This window comes from Podarcis filfolensis, assembly GCF_964270895.1.
Source record: "Podarcis filfolensis genome assembly, chromosome: 6".
Taxonomy (NCBI): domain Eukaryota; kingdom Metazoa; phylum Chordata; class Lepidosauria; order Squamata; family Lacertidae; genus Podarcis; species Podarcis filfolensis.
This window is the reverse complement of record NC_139609.1, coordinates 58,165,287-58,185,385: the sequence shown is the minus strand read 5'-3', so window position 1 is coordinate 58,185,385 and position 20,099 is coordinate 58,165,287. Positions and strand designations below refer to the sequence as shown.

The following is a 20,099-nucleotide window of genomic DNA, read 5'->3' as shown; positions in this document are numbered from 1 at the left end:
CAATCACACCCTCAACAACAGCTGATGCTGTTCTATGGTGATTCATTATATCCCACCCTATATAGATTTTTCCAAGGCACGGTTGTCATGTGTCTTATTTTTACCAAGGGCAAACCTCTATTTGAAGGAGTCCTCTGTTGAAATATGGCAAGCCTACCTGATCCAAATCAATTGCTTTTTGAAAAATTAAAATAATTCAGGTGATCCAACTCTGGATCTCTTGCAAAACATTTAGTTTGCCCCTCAGTGTGTAGAACTGCTATGCTGCCGGCCAGAGATCCAGTGGTACCTCAGGTTAAGTACTTAATTCGTTCTGGAGGTCCGTTCTTAACCTGAAACTATTCTTAACCTGAGGTACCACTTTAGCTAATGGGGCCTCCTGCTGCTGCTGCGCCGCCGGAGCACAATTTCTGTTCTCATCCTGAAGCAAAGTTCTTAACCCGAGGTACTATTTCTGGGTTAGGGGAGTCTGTAACCTGAAGCGTATGTAACCTGAAGCATATGTAACCCGAGGTACCACTGTATATAGGTCTTCCTCCTTCATAATGCCACCCCTATAGTGACTAACATGAGGGCCTCCCTGCCCCCCCGTCAAACCAAGAGTTCCCCACTTCTAATGAGTGACTGATGCCAGCTTTTGTCATTGTTTTTTTCAGAGATGCCCAAAGGCTGGGAGATGGACACCATGTCAAATGGAGCAATCTTTTTTATCAAGTAAGTTAGTTGCTAATGATGATGGTCCTACTTCATCTAGTGCTGTTTGGTTTTTTAGGACTGATGGGGTTCATCTCCTCTATTTTCTTATTGCAAGGGGAGCCAAGATGGTGACCTCCAGATGTTTTGGACTACAATTCCCATCAGTCCCAGCCACCATGACTATTGTCCAAGGACGATGAGAGTGGTAGTACACAGTGGCTGGAGGACATCTCACTGTCTACCCCTGGCTTATTTGTTATAGGTAGGCTTGTTAACATATTTTTATTGTGGTTAACCACGTTGGGTGCTTTGTGTAGAAATACACTGTATGAATTAAGATAAATACATTTTAACATCTTGTCCGGCCTGCATTCTCCATGGCCTTCCCTTCTGGAACCTATTTTGGCTGCTACATTCCTCCCCGGAGCCAGCTGGCTTCATGTCAGGGAGTTCATGTATTCTTCTGCGGAGCTCATAAAAGACCTTGTTCAGTTTCCAGAGCAGTAGTATAAAATACATTTGTTTGCATTCCAGAGTAGTGTCTTCATGTTCTTGATCTCTCTACATGTGAAGTAATTTTCCACAAGGTGGTGCCAAAGCTCACAATTTATACAAAAAGAGTGGTTGGGTCATTGACTTTCTGTCACTTGTCTAGAGCAGAAGGTGTTCAGCGACCAACTTTTGCTACGGTGTTTATTGTGCAGAATTTGTATACTATGTGCTGCTCTTTTCTTGAGTATGTCTAAGGTCTTTCTGTTTATGCCAGATTTAATGACTCAGGATACTTAGCTTATCCTTTATTGCACTTATATGCCACCTTTCCTTCAGAGAGCTCAAAGTGGCATGAATACATGGTTCCTTCCTGTTTTCATTAGCACAACAACCCTGTGAGGTAAGATAGGCTGGGAGGTAGTGACTGGCCCAAGGTCCCCCAGTGAGTTTCATGGCTGAGTGGGGATTTGAACCCTGGTCTTCCACCAGTCAATACTCAAACCACACTGAGTATCAGAGTAAATTGATAGCTATTGTGAGTGCAAAACTAAGGAAGAGTCACTAACATGTACTATGTTGCTGCTATTACTACTCTAGAAAACAGGTATGGAGGGCGTGGGAGTTGTAGTTCAGCAACATATTGGCAGCCGAAGGTCCCCTATACCTGCTATCAATGTCAACTTAGAAGCAAGTCCCATTGAGTTAAATGGGACTTGCTCCCAGGTAAATGTATATGTAGGATTGCAGCTCAGTCTGGATCCAAGCCCCTGATTTATCAAAACCAAAGCTTCTTAAACACAGAATGAATTCCTTGGATTTAGAACCTAACCCCATATTCGAACCCATTCAACAGCTCTAACCAATGTGAGCAAAAACTGTTATTTACCTTCACTTGATGCATATAGTAATGTTCCCTTCATTATTTGGTGAGATGATACACAAGGACAACTCAAAATTGTAGAGAAGAAATATCTCTTTTCCTCTGTGTTCCTTCCCCACCCTCACAGGGAACAAACCAACACAGCTGCTACAACTGTTCACCCATATCTCTAAGCCAAACCATGGCTCAGTGCGAATACAGAGGCATGTGGGTACTCAAAATAAAAATCATGGCTGCTTTGCTCCTTTCCTTGGTTCTGTTGTTGCCTGGAGCTAACCCATGGTTAGGCTTAGCAACATTATGTCTGAACCCAGAATCATGGGTTGTCTCCTGCAGACAAACCTCAAGCAAATAACCAGGAGCAAACCTTGGCTACACAGCTCATGGTTTGTCAGAAGTGAAACAAACCATGACCCTTGGTTCAGACTTAGTTCTAAGCCAAACTGGGGTCTAGCTTTGGAAGCTGAAGTGGCAGCAGGATCAGGGGATGAGCAAAGCACTGCTATGATTTTTACCGTGAATAAAAACCAGGACAGGATGCTACCTTGTCATTTGTCTCAGGCAGCAACAGAATTGTATATTTGTGCTGAGCAATGGTTAGCTTGATGTTATACATGAACTGGGCCACAGTTTGGATTGTTTTGGAGTAAAGAAGTTTGCACTAAGTGATGCCCATTGTGTTTAATGGGACTGTGATTTTTTTAAGTGAAAAGCTTTGCTTTTTTTTAAAGATCCCTTTGGCAGCCTTGGGTAGCATGCAAAACAAGGCCTGTTTCTCTCTCCTCCGCCTCCTCCTCCTCTCAAGCATGGTTGGCCGAAGCTTGCTTTGGCTGTGTTTAAGAGCCAAGTGGGCAGGGAGGGAGTTAATTCCTGGCTGCATCCTATCTGTCGTGTGGGAGTGGCTTGGCAATATGGGGCGCAATGGAGCAAAGCCTCCAGTGAAAGCCAATCCACTCCCATCATCCCCTAAAGCTTTGAGGGGATTAGAGGCTCAAGAGTGGTTATTTTTCCTTCCTGTGACCCCTCCCAACCCTGTACCATCTGTGGCGCCAGCTCTGCCCATTCAGAAAGAGCAGCTAGATGCCAGCCACAGACAGATACCCCATTCTGAAGGATCTCTCTCTGTAACTGAAACTGCGGCTCTTCTCATAGCCCCTCCAGACATCTTTGGACATTCCTCATGATTTGTGCTCATAATGGTATCAGGGCAGTTATACACAGGCCTGTTGTCAACGCTGTTTATGCCTACAAAGGCTTCAGGGCAGACATACTCCATTTGTACTTGGTGCATGTTCTATAACGTCCTGCTCAAATCCTTTAAACTTTTTATATTGCAAATGTTCAGGATTAATTTTTGTCCTGCGTTTCTTGCAGTGTAATGAAAGGGTGTCCCTCTGGGTGGCAATAATGCAATAACAACTAACAGTGTGGCATGATGTGTGGATGGTCCACCACTAATGTATCAATGACATGTTGCAGAATACATCTGCCAAACAAAAAAAAAACCCATAACCATTAAGGAAAAGGCCCTTAATGTTTCTGTAATACCTATTAGAAAACATGCACTTGGTGGTCTGAGACCAAATTTACCCACAGAGGAGCTGCATATCAAGGCTGGGCAGCCAGTCTTGCAATATTAGGCAGAGTCAGTGCTTTTCTTCTAGAAAAAGAGTGGTGGTACTGTGTACCCTTGAGTACCCCCAGAAAAAAGGACTGGGCAGAGTAAGGTGGTTGCCTCAGGCAGCAGATGCTGGGGGTGGAGTGGGGTGGGCAGCATCCATAAAGTGTTCCAGGACATACCTGGGTGTGCCTACAACCTGCCCTGTGTTTATTTAACTAACCTGCTGCCTTCCAGTACAGCAGAGAATGCTGTCCCTCCACTGCTGTGGAAAAACCCAGGTGTCTTCTGTATGTGCATGTTTGGAGGGACAGGGCAGGGCACTATCTTGTCATTTGTCTCAGGCAGCAAAGTGTGTATGTCTATAGCTATAGATATAGATATACGGTATATAAATAAAAATAAACAACAGCTTTTCTTTACACCCTCTAAGAGGCTTAACTGTTTTCCAGCCCTTGACATTTGAACTCTGGTCTCCAAGGCCACTGTGACATACTTGATGCGTGAGTGTTTATGTGGGATATAAAGCATAGGAAAATGTTTTTTTATTATTAATGAAATTGACATGCTAGCTAGTCAGTATAGGGCTCACCACTCCAAAAGGGTGGATATTTATCACATTGTACAGAACACCCAAGCCCCGGCTTTTCCTGCTTAAAGGGTCTGTCCAGTGAGGAGGCCAGGCTCAAATTTCACCAAAATATCTCCTGAAGCGGCAACTGAATGTTCGGTTTCGCATTCACATTACAAATGGATGTTTGGTGCAAGCCTATGCAGATCTAATCAGGTCGACTGAGTCCAATGGGGCTTACTTCCAGATAAGTGGCGAATAGGATTGCAACCTTAAATCCTGCATGCTGGAAGAGTCCTTGGTCTTCCGTTACCAAAATATAAAGTTGTGTGGAAAACACAAAATCTTGTTAAATTCACATAGTTACCTAAACCCCTTGCTATAACGAAGCAGTTGGGAATCCCAAATATTGGCACAGTATCCTATTGTGCAACCTTCTCTCTGAGGAGTGCCAGCGTGGGGTGGGGGTTGCCAGAGAACTGTGAGAATTAAACTAGACTTGACATGGGAGACCCGTGAACAAGATTTCTCATGGTCTTCTTTTTAACAGCTGGGGTGAGTGTGTTCATAGCTGATTTGGACCAGACTATGCTGTTGTTGGAGCCGGTGGCTTTTAATCACTCCTGCATGCTATATTATTTCCTATTAAAGTACTCCCCAGTGTTTGGGGACACGGGTGGCGCTGTGGGTTAAACCACAGAGCCTAGGACTTGCCGATCAGAAGGTCGGCGGTTCGAATCCCCACGACGGGGTGAGCTCCCATTGCTCGGTCCCTGCTCCTGCCAACCTAGCAGTTCGAAAGCACGTCAAAGTGCAAGTAGATAAATAGGTACTGCTCCGGTGGGAAGGTAAATGGCATTTCCGTGCGCTGTTCTGGTTCGCCAGAAGCGGCTTAGTCATGCTGGCCACATGACCCGGAAGCTGTACGCCGGCTCCCTCGGCCAATAAAACAAGATGAGCGCCGCAACCCCAGAGTCGGTCACGACTGGACCTAATGGTCAGGGGTCCCTTTACCTTACAGTGTTTGTTATTGCCTGGGGTGGGGGAGATGGCCCTTAATGCAATCTGCAAGCCCTACTCTTGACCTGAATTTTAGCCATATGATGCCGCCACCCTTCGTAGCCTTGTAATGAAAGTAGCTAAAAGAAGAGGCACAAAAGGTAAGGGAGGTGGGACCCTTCTGGGCACCCTCTTCCCCAACTGCGATTTGCCCCATGGGTTTACAATACACAGGTACCATGTGCCACACAAACCCTTGCAGCTGCTGTTAATAGTGGTGCCCTTGGGGGATTTGAGACTCAGGAAGTTAATGGTTTAATACACTATGTATATATACCTACCTGAGAGAGTAAGTCCCATTGAATAGAGCAGGAGTTACTTCTGAGTAACCAGGCAGAAGCCTGTGCTGCGAAGTGCCCTCAATGCCCCTTGTTCATCACAGCCCATTTCCGGAGCTGGGAGCAGGTTTCTCTCGGTAATACAGCACTGTCTGTTCTCCCACTATCTTTTCCTGGGATCAGGGGTTAGTTTCTCTGGACTGAATACCTTGATTGCAACTTGGGGATTGAGCATGCAACTCTTAACTGCCTCATTCATTCAGTGAGCGCGCGCGCATATCGGTGAAAGGGGACCTGTATGGTGCTACAGCCCTTTGCGGAAAATCTTCAGGGACAGTCGTGAAGGAAAGCTACAGGAGGGCAATTCCTTTAGAAGACTACCCCCACCCAAAACTGGGTTTCTGCCCCTCCTGTATGGAGCACATTGAAAAGATGGCTGAACCGCCTCCCTCCCTAAAGACGCAGCAGCATCTGCCAGGAAGAGCCGGCTAACGTGACCTGCTCCTTGAAGGAGCCTTTGCCCGGGCCCCATGAATCCGATCCTGCGTTTCTGTCTCCCTGCCATGGCTGGACACTGACTTGAAGGGGGGAAAGAAGCAGCAAGACCCCCAGATATGGAGGAGGAGAGAGGGAAGAGAAGTTGTGCAGCGGAGCAGCCATGCCTTAGTTTCTGAGAGTGAATGAAAAGAGGGTGAGCATCGGTGGTGCGTGTGAAGACAGAAGCAGAAAGACTGTGGCTGTGTATGCAGTATAATTTAAAGCAACCCCCCCCAACCCTGGGCACTGTAGTTTACCCCCCACAGAGCTGCAGTTCCCAGCACCCTTCACAAACTACAGTTCCCAGTATTCTATTTTTGGGGTGTGTATGTGCGCGCGCTTTAAATGTATGGCGTGTGCCCAGGGACCGCAGCTGCATTGCTACAGTGATCTCCCTCGGTGGTCCGTGGTTCGAGTCCCTCGTTTTGCTGGGGTGGGATTGGAAAGCAGTGGGGAGGAGGGGAGAAAAAGACCACGGAGCCTGCATTTGCTTGCTATTGCTAACCTCACATTTCCAAAAGATGTCTGGACTTTTGGGTGCGCAAAGGGGTCCTCCGCATCGCCCAAGCCCCAGGGCTCCAACAATGCGCCAGTCCTCCGCCCCAGAGCCCCCCACCCCACCCAGACCCAGCTCTCTGTGTGTGTGTGCGTGTGCGCGCGCGCGCACGATCGGGGGTGGGTAGGTGGGGGTCGCATGCGCCCCGCTGACGCAGCACCTTTCCCTCCCCGGCTAGGGAAGGGTTAACCCCCCACTCGGGTACTATTTACTCCTTGCGCTAAATGACAGCTCGGGCGTCACGTGACGTTTAAATCCCCCCGGAGGGCGCATGGAGCATGCCCAGCTCGGGCTCCTGGGGAAGGATGCCGGATTCGGCGGCAGCAGCGGCAGCAGCATCAGCATCTCCTCCTCGCTCTTCCCCCTTCTGCTCGCTCTTGGCGAGCCCTGGTGATGAATGGTGGCCGCGGGGAGAGAGATGGTGAGGAGCGGCTAGCGGGAGAGGAGGACGAGTGAGGGATCCATCCGAAGGAAGGCTTCTGCTCCAGCCGGGAAGGAGGAGGAGGAGACGAGGGTCCTGGCTCGGAGCGAGCAGCAGCAGGTCATCGCCATGGCTTGGAATCTGCCCACCCGGAGGCGAGCCGCCCGGAGCCATTGCACGGTGAGTGTCTCTCCCTTGTTCCGCCTCTCCGGCTCCTCCGAGAGCGGCAAGCCTGCTTGCGCCGCGCGCCCAAGCAGCCGGGCAGCCTTGGACAGGTGCGGCACGCAGCGCCGGGGCTTCATGGAGGATGCTGGCGAGAGCCAGGGCAATGACAAAGAACCTCCAGCTTCAGGCTCCTTGCAGGAGGGGGATATGTGGGGGGTGGAGGGATGAAAGAGAGGCAGCAGCTCTGGGTAGCTTGCCTTGCAGCCCCTCTCCTGACACCGCCTCCCTTTCTGCCTCGGATGGACATCCTGCTGTGGCGTGCCGGGAATGCTACTGAGCCTGCCTGGGCTGGCAGAGCCTGAGCTGAACGTGCCAGGGTGCGTGTGTTGCTGCTGGGCATGCAGTCTGCCTGCTAAAGGGGTTGTGTGCCTGTGCTGAGCAGCTCTCGTGGCTCAAGGGTGTATGGGCCTTTTTTGTTTTTGGTGGGGGGTGTACTGAGAGGCAATGCTGTGGCTCCAGGTACTATGGCCACCCCCCACCCCCAGAAGGCTTGTCTATCTCCCTCAATAGGTTTTGACATCCCATCAGTGTTGGGGATCCAACTCTGGGAAGCAAGCGGAGTGGGAGGAAAGGAGGGGGGGGGGATATCGGCAGCCAATGCCAGCAAAGGATGGCCATAAAGGATGCCCGTTAGCTTGCTCCAAGATCAGGGTGGGCAAGCTGTCATTCCCTTTGCAAGGCTGTGCTGGAGAGAGGCATCTGTAACACGCAAGAAGTGGGGAGAAATAAAGTAAAGGAAGAGACAAAAAAAGAAAAAAAGCATGCCTTAAAATCCCTGGCAATTATTATTATTATTTATTAAATTTTTTATATGCTTTATCTTGCTCAGGGCACCCAAAGCGACTTAAAACCAGTCAACCAAACAAAAACTCCCAACATAGGAGAAAGAGGCTGGGGTACACTGCTAAAAGATGAAGGTTGCAACCCTGTGCACACTTACCTGGGAGTAATCCCCATCAAGCGCTTCTCAGACACTGTGAGTGAGGCCTGCTTTGTGTAGCCAGTAACATTTAACCCCCCTCCCGATACAGTGTGTGTTTCATGATGTTTTCTGGATGGGCTGCCAGGGCTTCGGGTTTGTCAGAGCAAGGAGGGAAATTGGTGTTTCCTCCTCTTAAGGGGCAGCGAATGCATGACATAACAGGGATGGAGAGAGCGCTCTGTTTTCTTGGCAGAACTAGGTCCCTTGAGTGGTGATGCATTAATGCTGCCTTCCATTTATCAAAGGTGCTATATTCAAACGCTCAAGCGAGAGCCCATTTCCAGATTAAGGAGCTGCATCCAGCTGCTCTAAACTTGGCCTTGCATTTTTTGCTTTAAAATCGGTTACAGGCATCATCTTTCAGATGTTAGTAAGGGTCTCTGTGCAGTTTATCTCACTAGTGTGGACATGAATCCTGTGTGTGTCTGGTTTTTATAAATCTCTCTCTCTGATCCTTCAGAATGAGATATGGGTAATGTAATGCCGGCACATATTTGGCTGTTGTCGCTGTCCACTTGTGGATGTGCTTTCATTGCACACCCATGCCTGGTCACAAGAGGACAGGCACAATTCCCACTTATGGCAATGTAACTGGAGCTGGGACAGGTCCAATGCATACAGGCACCTAATCTAATTTTGGTGTCTTAATTCACATCGGAAAGTGTGGCTCCTGACCCTTTGATTTTCCTCTGCCAAATAGCTGCCACTGCCAGTAGCATCAACAAGATACTGCAGGAAATTGAGCTGCCTTGAAAACGGGCAGATCAATAGAAGCTCCTTGAGCGTCATCTGGTAATTATTTGATTTTGATGTAGGATTTCAGTTCTGTTCCTCTACTTGACATGAGATCCTAGTGCCAAGCTTTGGGTTCATGGATAGAAGACACAAGTGGTTTCCTCTTTACCTCCAATTACACTATATAGGGTGAACAAATCAATTTCTTTGCTTGCTCACTGTGTTGGGTCTAGTCTTTGACTTGGAGACATGCTTTGCTCAGATTGTAGCTTAGACATGCTACAATCAATGGAGTTTGAGGCTTAAATCCTACCCTTTGGTAGGATTCCTTGCATCACCAACAGAAACCAATTTGATGCTTTGCTTTTAGCATCATCATCATCAAACAGCTCCAATTCATATCTTCTATTATTAGAGATCCTTAGCAAGCTGACACAGCCTACTACACAAACCATTTGAGCACTGATAAGCTGATTTAGTTCCATTATGTATTTTAACACCCCAGTCCTAAAACTGTTACTTGGTATCAGTAATACTGATGCGGCTGGTAATATATTTAGTCAGGATGAGGGTATAAATGCATGCATATTCAAGTAACTGCTTTGTGGATCACAGCTCCAACAGACCAATGAATGCATCTATGTTAATACAGCATGCAGGAAGTCACCTCCAGCCTATGATACAGTAAATTCTTTTTATTATGCAGCTGTTAAAGCCCGGTAAACATGCTCAGATTCTTCAGATGTTATCTGTCTAACATGCATAATCAGGTCAATTAAATCCTGATGTTTTGGGGTGTTATGGTGTCTGAATGAATTTTAATGCTGTGGAAAGAAGCTGAGTTGATAGCCCTGGGTAGGAGAACAATGTTGTTGTTTTTTATCTCTCTGCCAGGTATATCACACACTAGCTTTTCATGCACTGTGCTTGAAAACAGAGACTTCTATGATTGCCTAAAGCAGTGGTTTTCAACCAGTGTGCTGTGGCACCCTGGGGTGCCTTGAATGATGGTCAGGGGTGCTGGCCTCTGTCCCTCTTTCCTTCCCTCCCTCCTCTAATGCTCTCTTGAGTCTCTGCCTCCCAAAGGCCTCCACAGTTGTTCATTGCAGCAGCCCTGCTGCCAGCGGCGTAGGGTGGGTTGTCATCACCCAGGGCAAGGCAAGTAATTTGCGCCCCCTAACCCCTAACCTGCCACCGGTGCCAGCTTCTTCTTGCTGCTGCCTGGGCTGGGGGATTTACGGTAAGGTAGCCACGGCGGCGGCGGGTCCGTGTCAGGTGATCTGAGGCGAGTTGCCGCTGGCGCTGCCGCCCAAACGACGCCGCTTGCCCGGAGGAGGAGGAGGGCAGAGAGGCGAGGAAAATGCAACATGGCCCAGCAGCTGCAGCAGCAGCGGCGGCGGGGGGGCGGGGCGGTGGCGGCTGTGAGGAGGGGCTGCCTGGCGCGCCCTCCACGGCCCTGACGCGCGGGGACCGCAGCGAGCGCTGAGAGCCGCTGCCTGCCGGACGCCTTCAGCCCGGACGCGCGCACAGCTCGTCGGTTCCGCGAGACATGGGGCTCTGCTACAGCCTGCGCCCGAGGCTCTTCGGCGACTCTGGAGGCGGCGAGCGCGCCCCCCCAGATGTTGCGCCCGGTGCGGCCGGCCCCCCCTGCACCCCCCACGCTACGCCACTGCCTGCTGCCACCACTGCTGCCTCCCATGGTAAAGCGTTGGCTTCACATTCACCTTTGGCCAGTCTCTGTTGGGCCACTAAGGCTGGGGGAATCCTCTGCCCAGGCCTCTGTGGGGCGCTGTGAGGAGCTACCTCTCTTTGGGGTGGGGGGGGGGTAGCTGCTCAGAGGACTCTCAAGGACCAGAGAAGCGGAGGCTGAGGGAACACTCCACAAAGGAGGGTGTTCGAAAAAGAGTGAGAGGCTGCCAGCTCTGCAGGCAAGGGGTGACATAACTGGGCTCCTGAAAGGGGTGCCGCAGAAAGAATGTAGTTGGTCAAGGGAGCCGTGGACTCAAAAAGATTGAAAACTTCTGGCCTAGAGGCTATATTTTACTCACCATATGCAATCAGGCAAGGGACCTTGGATAAATTCAAAGACAGTAGTTCCTTCCCACCTCACCCCATTTGCAGGGTATGATGTGCCACAACTGGTTAATATAGGTATGTGGGCAGAGAAGCTCTTAACACTTTTTTTTAAAGGTGTAAGCTAGTTTTTATATTTTTTGCAGACTTATTTGGAACTGCTGAGTGTGCAGTGATCACCTAGGCAGCCACTGCAAAAAAATCAGATTTGAGAAGCACTATTTTAATATGTTTGTGAGCAATTTCCTTCTTCCCCATCCAGTTTATCTATTTTCAGAAAGTGAAAGCATCCTATCATTAGCCCCATCATCTCAATTTTTGGGGGGCAGCTGAATGACTACACTGTCCTTTTGTACTCTGTGGAGTCTTTAGGGCTGATCCACCCTTATAAGTATATTCTCATAAGTCAGTGTTTTGGGGGTGCAGCTTATGGGCATTGATTAAACTTGGAAACTGCTGGCCTCCAGTTGAGAGCATATCTTTTTGAATTGTTATTAGGGAGAATTCTCTTCTGTTTTTTTTTTTTAAGTTATGCACTTTTCAAATGATTTTTAATATACCTTACTTTTAAAAAATCAATGAAATGCAGTATAAAAACAAATTAAACGGCCGCATTAAAAGCCAGCAAAAAACAACCCCCCAATAAAAATAGTAGACATGGTCATCAGACACCTTCTGGAATAAAGATGTCTTCAAACACCATCTGAAAAGGGAAAGAAAGTAACCTGATGGACTTTCCTTCTATAGCTGTGGTATACCACTTAGGAACCTCTCTCCCTGATTCCAGTCAATCAGATATAACTCACAATGGGACAAAAAACAAGACCCTAATGCAGATTTTAAGACTCAGAGTGGCAGAATGGCATAGTCTGCAATTCTTAGGATACAGGATTTTCGGTTGTTACAAGCGCTTCAACGTGGCCAGGAGAGAAAATTGGTGTTCTCTGGTATCTGAAGAAAGGATGCTTATCTTTTTGACAAACAGGATTTCTCTGAGCCAAGGAGGCATCTTTTTTTTTGATGTTTCTGAGATTCCAGACGACCCATTTGTTGAGCTGATAGGGCGATTAGACAATGTTGCCTATTTAATGAGTATTCATTCTGATTTGTGTGTGGGGATGCTAGAATGTCTGCCACACCAAGTGTTATCCCACACTTCCCAGTACATTTTCTCACCACAGAGGCGGTTTTTAGGGTGTTGTGTGACGGGTTCAGTTGCAGTGGGGGCCGCACTGCAGGGGGCGCCACAACAATGCTGTAGAAGGGAGCATGAATTTTAGTGCCGCACAGGGCGCCACTGAAATTTGAGAGCCCAAACTCCACCACTGCACATCACTTTTCTTACTGGAAAAAGTCTGATCTTCAGGGGAAGCAGGTTTCTTGCACAGGAGCTCCAGATAAGCTTTAATTGTGCAACCTGAATTTGCCATTATGTGATTGAACCCTGTTCCAAAAGAGCAGCTGTCTGGAAGCACCCTTTGAAATGAGTGCAGAGAACTAGGTTTAGGGGCTTTTCCAGATCACCTTATTTGCATTAGAATGGGAATTTTCTTGTAGGATCCAGACATTCTTTCTCAAGGTAGTGTTTCTGTTGTAGGACTATTGTCTTTTTAAACATCAAAACTATTGTGTGTGTATGTTTTTATTATCTGTCATCAGAAAGGAAAAAAATACATTTGCGCATTAGCTGACATTTCCCATCTTGTACAGTGGTACCTTGGTTCTCGAATGGCTTGGCTCCTGAACAAATTGGCTCCCAAACGCCGCAAACCTGAAAGTAAGTGTTCTGGTTTGCGAACGTTTTTTGGAAGCCAAACATCACATGCGGCTTCCGCTTGAGTGCAGGAAGCTCCTGCAGCCAATCAGAAGTTTTTGAATGGTTTCGGGAGTCAAATGGACTCCCGGAATGGATTAAGTTCGAGAACCAGGGTACCACTGTACACTGATGATTTTCAGACTTTCCACCTTTCTGTTGAGGAAGCTGTGCAGGGCACCTGAAGAATCCATTGCTTATGATAAAGGATTGTGCTGGGTTGAGTGATTGTTCAGGTCAGGTGCTGGCCAGGATTCTTAGGCCTCAGTATTGCCCCACATGAACTGAGAATGTGCCATATACAATTGCTGACAATGTGTCTGCACATGCTGAAGGGAACAGTAATAGTGGACAATAGAATTTTGTCCACCATCACCGATCTACTTGTTGTAGAGCCTTGATAAGCTAGTTCCAAGGAACCCCAGAGTTCCTCAGAGCACATTTTGAAATCTGACTTAACTTTAGCATGTGTGTGTATGTGAGTGAAAACTTGTGTGATCTCTGAAAATGACATCCATCCCTTGACCCAGAAAGCTTCAAGCCTGTTATTTATCTCTCAGAACTTTACTAGGCTTGGCATATTCTGTGCCAGATGGTGGTTATAATGACTGTATAATCCAGAGACCAGTGAAACAGTAAGGCAGGTTCTGTCTCAAACGCTACAGGAAGGAGGACAGAAATAAGGCCACACTCTCCTTGAGGATTTGATTAAGTCGGTGGTGATACGTTCTGTTTGTAGGTTCATGGCCACATATGGATTTATGATGAAGGGACATGGGCCCCAATGACACCACCACAAAACTGGATGCAGTGGGGTGGAAAGTTGTTCACAAAATGGCTGCCATGGCAGTGTGGCCATTCACAAAATGGCTGTCACCTTTAAAGTAGCAGAAAAGAAGGCAATACAAGAAAATGTTGTGAATTTGGGAGACTTTAATTCAAAGTCTTTGGAACTAAGGAGTCAGTCTTGTGAAACCCAGCTTAAGAGAACTGCATGGCAGAATCCCAAATATCATTTTATCTGGGGGAAAAATGCAAGCGCCTAATAGGTCTTGAGCAAACATCCTTGTGGGTAGTTAGGGGAGGTCAGATTCATCGGGCGCATGCTTTTGGCTGGGAGAAAGGTTGTCATGCAGAGTTTGTTATTGTGCATGTTGGTCTGTGGCCTAGTATTAATGAACCCCCATTGGTTTTCTGTTCTAGCAGTTGGTTGAAATGGAGGCAGAATGAGCCCCATAGGAAGAGTAAGATGTTTTTCATACAGATGAGGGGGGTGGAATCTGAATTAATTACCTCCTGTTTCCCAAATAGGCTTAGAACTGTCAGAACTAATTTTCCCATCTGGGGCTTGCAATGCATGGCATCCTCGACAGGGGAGAATATTATCTTGTGGGGGAAGGGAGGTTACTAAAGAGGACGGAGGTACGTTTGCCCCCCTCCTCCCTCCCAGTTCCTTGTAATTCTGCAGCTATGATGGAAAGGCTTTCTTCCGCCTTGAGAAAAGTAAAATAAGGACAGAGCAAGCTGTGTGACAAATGGCTTTCAAGCAATTGCTGTCCCAGTAGCAGGCAGCCTGCCAAACTATTTAAGCCCAATAATAATATAGTTCAGCAAATCTGAAGCCACCTAGGAAAACAGCAGCATTCAGCTCGCTGACAGGCACACATGCTTAATGCTCCATGCTTAAGTTGGAGGAGAATCTCCCAGAAACATTTACAATATGGCGTCTGCTGGACTCTACTTCTAACAAAGACTATCCAACAGAGGGCAGTGGTGAGTAACCTTAACTAAGCTCAGTTGCCATCCGTTTAACAACTAGTTTTAGATTTCCCTTTGAATATTTTCTGGCATGTTATGATTATCAGTGAAAAAACATGGTGTTCTTTGTTTTGAAAAAATGATAATTTCCCCTTTATTTTTTTTTCAACCATTGATTCCAAACCCTGAAAGAGTTCAGACTGTGCTTTTGTGGGTGGGTGGAGAGATTGGGCCACAAAATGACTGGCTTCAGAGTACATTATGTGATGTAAAAAACTCAACATTGTGTATTATTATTATTGCTTTATTAAGGTGTGCCAAAAAATACAGAGGCTAAATGATTAAAGTAACTGAGCCAATGATATTTCAAAAAGATTGTGGGTCTGAGTACTGCTTTGATGTGCATGGCACAAAATGGTTTCCTTCATTTCCCCTCAGTTGTGCGTAGATATTACTGATTCACTGGGCTAAGGAACAAAGAAGCAGGTGTGTCGTATTGTTCATGTAGTGTTATGTTGTTCATCATGCCATTAAAAATGTATCTGAGTATCATGTTTCTGGACCGTTCATTATTCATGAAATAAGGGTATGTTTTTATTCAGATTAAGTAATAAAAACCTGCTGTGATATTTTTCTGTCCTTGGACTGTCTTTGGTTTTAGAGAATCCTGCATGTGGATTCAGTGCAGATGTTGGCTATCACCTGGACAGTTTGCCTATTTCTTGTTATGAAAATATATAAGCCAGAATTCTTTCAGGTTTTGGATCTTGGAACACTGAACAGTTCTGTGCAATTTTTGGTAAGTGTAAAACCCAAATTTGCTGCCAGACTGCTGCTAAGGTGTGTCCCTTGCTTTAAAGCAGCCTCATGGAACAGGCCATTAAAATAAATATAAGTTGGGCATTAAAAGAACTGGCTTGGCTGGTTTAAAAACAAGGAAACAAGCCCCTGGATGGTTTGGTCGTGTCTGCTTATGATCTGGTATCAGCAGTTACCACTCATTTCCAGCTAAATACATAGCCTGTCAAGGGCTGGCCAGTCTTTATAGACCACGGGCTTTGACCTGGTGTGGTCTCATGCATTTCACGAGCATTGGTCCCTGAAGCCTTCTGACCTTGCTGTAGATTCATTATGGCAGCCATGTTTGCTTTCTGAGTTCCCATGGTAACCAAATAGTAAGAGTAAGTGGTCTCGAAATGGCTTGGAAATGAAGAAGGGATAACAGCGACCCTCAAACTGAAGAGTGCAAGAGGATAGATTCTGTGTTCTGAGGATTTAAATCTGAATGCCTCAGTTCACAGAAGTTGCAGGACATAGTCCCTATATAGTAGCTGTAACGTGCAAGACAGTCTGCAGCAGTCATTGCATGGCCACTGCACCACCAAGCAGTCATCTTGGAGACAGAAGACACTGTGTGAACTATCCACCTGATATAGGCAAATGGAGCCACTCCAAGTTGGGCAGTGTGTTTTGTCAGGACGGGGGGAGTTAGATGAAGTATAATCGGAAGTCTGAGCAGAAATATGTGCTTGAATTTGAATCAAATAATACTGAAAGGATGCAGGAGTTTTAAAATATGCATTAATGTTTCAAAATGAATGTGCACAGGGCACCCTGCTGCTATGATTGCTTGTAACTGCTTTGCCCCATAATGAAACAGACCACTCTTTGTTGATACAAAAATCCACATGAGTGGCTTTTGCATTGCAGTAGTTACCTTCTCCACTCAAATGTTTGGTTCTCAAGTGAATATACAGTACCAATGCTCCTTAAAGTGCTGCCAAGCACAGATGCTACAGCTGCCCTCTGTGTTTAGGGTTTGAGGTCATGCATCGATTTGTCCCTATCGATATGTAGCATTGCTGCTGTGTTGTAAGATGCCACTTCTGCTTTCCCTCAGGCTACATTAAATGTGACACACATTCCCCCCACCCTGGTGATCTATAGCAGACTGAAGAAATCTCTCTTTATTGTGGAGATAACCAAAAGCCTTTGTTGATCTATAGGGCTGGAATGGATTCATTTATACCTTATAGTCCAAACTCTACTACGACACAAGCAAAAAAGGAAGTGCATCATGGTGGTGTTCCTAATGATAGCACAAGTCCTTGTAAGCTGCATTTGCTAAACATATTCCTTGATTTTGAAGGGATATTTTGGGCTGCCATACATCCAGATTTTCCTGGACATGTCTGGGAACAGCAGAATGATGTGTGGGCAGATTTTCACTAAATCGGTAGAATGTTTGGGAAAACCTGGTCATATGGCAAGGAAGGGGGCTCAACAACTTTGTCCATATTTTCACTTTGGGGAATATGGCAACCCTAGGATATTGCATAGGGTGGTGGAGTTTATAAAGTCCAGTTTTTGGTTACTCTGACTCCACCACCCCCTTATGATTACCTGTTCATGTCATATTTCACTTTTCATCACAGCAAAGGATAACTGCAGGCTTTTCTTTTGGATATGGTCAGTTGTAAGAAGACACACATACCATGTACCTTGCCAAGCTCCTTACTGCCTCCTGTTGGCTGCTTTCCATTTTGGAATCTGAAATACTGCTATTCTTCTTTCTCTAATCACTGACACAAGTTCAGGGTGAGGTTATGTAGCTGTCTGGCTGCAAGGCAGTGTGTGCAGGTTTTATCTCCAGACCTTGTTCATTCTTCAGCCCAGACCTGATGTCAGGCAGCAAATAATTCTGTGCAAACACCAGCCAGACATGTGCATTATGACTTAATCCTCCCTTGTGACCGGCATGGAGGCCTTAATCCTCGGGTGTTACTGAAAGCGTTGTGTGCGTGTGTGCATATGTGCTGCAGAACAAAAAAAAGAATGTATCTCACTTCTTTGGAAAGCACCTTTTAGATGTGTGGAATAATTAGAACAGCTCTCCCCCCCCGCCCCCGCCCCAGCCCAAACACCATGAACATAGAGCTGTTTTTTGCTGTCACTGATGGGAATGGAGCAGAATGAGGCTGACCACAGGAGTCCAATACCCAGTGGATTCGTGGCTACTACATTTTGGAAAAGCTTTGTTTTGCCGCATGCTATCTGGGCTGAAAAGTGCTCTGCATGCTGAGGATCTCTTCCAAAAGCCCAAACACTATTGAGGTGGGGTTATAATGGTTAGAGTGTCAGACTAGGACCTTGGGAGACCAGGGTTCAAATTCCCACTCAGCCATGAAGTTCACTGGGTGGCTTTGACCCAGTCACTGCCTCTCAGCCCAACCTATCTCACAGGGTTGTTGTGGGAGGTTACATGAGGAAGGGGAGATGAACCTTGTATGCCACCTTGAACTTCTTGGAGAAAAAGATTGGATATAAATGCACCCATATATCCATGGTGAAGAGTTCTACCCACCTGCTTTGGGAAGAGGCTGCATTTTCTCTTTTTTGGTCATGTGTACATAGACATGGGCTTGCCGATTGGAAGGTCAGCAGTTCGAATCCCCGCGACGGGGTGAGCTCCCGTTGCTCGGTCCCTGCTCCTGCCAACCTAGCAGTTCGAAAGCATGTCAAAGTGCAAGTAGATAAATAGGTACTGCTCCGGCGGGAAGGTAAACGGCATTTCTGTGTGCTGCTCTGGTTCGCCAGAAGCGGCTTAGTCACGCTGGCCACATGACCTGGAAGCTGTACGTTGGCTCCCTCAGCCAGTAAAGCAAGATGAGTGCCGCAACTCCAGAGTTGTCCGCGACTGGACCTAATGATCAGGGGTCCCTTTACCTTTACCTTTTACATAGAAAGAAGACAGATGAGCAAATAATCTGATCTGGAATACAGCCACTTCCTAAGAGTGTCTGCTGTCCTATCTGCCCATCTCTGCTTCTCCCTTTAGCTGATGGAACTGTTTCTGTTTTTTCCTGCCTCTGTGATCTGATGATGTAGATGGTAGGAAGACTGGCAGGACTTAGGGTGCACAGACGACAGCTAGATTTCCAAAGGAGGTTTTGTTTTTCCTGTTTTACCCTATGTGTAGCCAGATGGGAAGGTGTGGTGAGGTTGGTCCTTTAGAAACTAAAGCAGAATTCTCTTGAGTGATTTGGCCTGTTGTTTGATCTCAGCAGGCGTAGCTTCCATGCGCCTTAAATACAGTTCCTCTAAAAATCGCATCCCTTTCTCTACCGCAGAAGATTCCTCCAGGAGCGCTTTGGCTTACGACTGTTTGGTATGCAGCCCAAGTCTCAAGCATTGCAGTCAGAGTCCTATTGGGATGGAGCCTGCGTCTATTGAAGAGAGTTCATCTCTGAGCGCAAAGCAGGAGCTGTGAGCTTAAAGGAAGGAGAAAGAGGGCATTTATCTAAATGGGAACAAATATTTAAAATAACAGTAGTCACTGTTTGTGCCTCCCTCGTGAGTAAAGGGTTGGGAATGTTTGGGACAGGGTGTGAAATATGATTCAAAGGCTCATATGACAACAAGGGAAGCGGCTGGATTTCAAAGGTTGGTAGGGCTGGATGAAGTTCAGCTAAGTCCAGGCTGCGTGCACACACACACATCCATGCAGGAGCCATTCTGCAAGGCTACCCATCACCCATAGAAGGCGCCGAGATCCCAGGTGTTCATACAGCTAAAGGAAATAGGGGAGAATCAGTATGATGTAGTGGTTAGAGTGCTAGACAAAGACTCTGTTTTCTTAGGGTGTAACTACCGGTAGTTGTGTCAGACCACGGCTCTCCCACTATATTTAGACTGGGGAGACCTGGGTTTAAATCCCACCCAGCCATTAAGCTGACTTGGTGACTTTAAAGGCAGCCATTGTCTTGCAGCCTAACCTACTTCACAGGATTGCTGGATGAATGAAACGTACATCACTATGGGCAACTTGGAGGAGATATAAATGTCACAAATAAAGCACAAAAAATCACAGTGCCTGCTTTAAAGGCATGGAAAAGAAGCAGGGAGTCACGTGTCCTAGTTTGTCACCAGGCCTGAAAAAGAGCCGTTTCAAATCTGCATGACAATTTTAAGTACTTCTTTAGATGAACATTCTAATTTGCAACCTTCTGAAGGAAAAGAAAAGGGTGGACTAGTTATTTTATCTTAAATGTAAGCTCTTTTTGTCGTGTGAATGGGCTGTCAGTCTGGTGTCTTACCGCAGCTCTCTGTGCTCGCAAGGCCCTTTGTCCCATGTCTGCTTATTTGGCTTGGCAGCCTGGGGTGGTGGCGGCAGTGCAGGGCCTCCTCCGAACTGGCCTATCAGCTGCCTGATTGACTCTAATGTGCCTCTAGCCCCACCAGCAGCCACCCAGACAGGCGTTAATTGCAGGAGCTGGAAAAAGCAATAATTAAGAGATAATGAGAAGGCTTTTGTGTGAGTCTGGCGTCCTGCATTCCTGTCAGCAAACATGCTGCTTGGGTGCTGAACCACCCAGTTCCTCCTCTTTTCACACATAGGACCAGCT

The 20,099-nt window shown here is 46.9% G+C and overlaps 1 protein-coding gene and 1 long non-coding RNA gene across 20 annotated transcripts in view; both read left to right on the top strand.

Moving 5' to 3' along the window:
• Positions 1-20,099, top strand: part of LOC310764401 — a 468,487-nt gene that overhangs the window by 270,566 nt on the left and 177,822 nt on the right. The gene's annotated exons all lie outside the window — the stretch shown is intronic.
• The window catches only part of PLEKHA6 (pleckstrin homology domain containing A6), a 202,158-nt gene that overhangs the window by 4,237 nt on the left and 177,822 nt on the right, over positions 1-20,099 (top strand). For 15 of the 19 annotated variants that reach the window (XM_083618187.1, XM_083618153.1, XM_083618186.1 and 12 more), the window contains exon 3: positions 657-714. In XM_083618187.1, coding sequence (XP_083474313.1) covers positions 657-714 — 58 coding nt within the window. Of the gene's footprint in view, positions 1-656; positions 715-6,259; positions 6,286-6,948; positions 7,289-20,099 lie in introns of those variants that run through there. The other 4 variants (XM_083618191.1, XM_083618162.1, XM_083618180.1 and 1 more) reach the window with 4 other exon arrangements.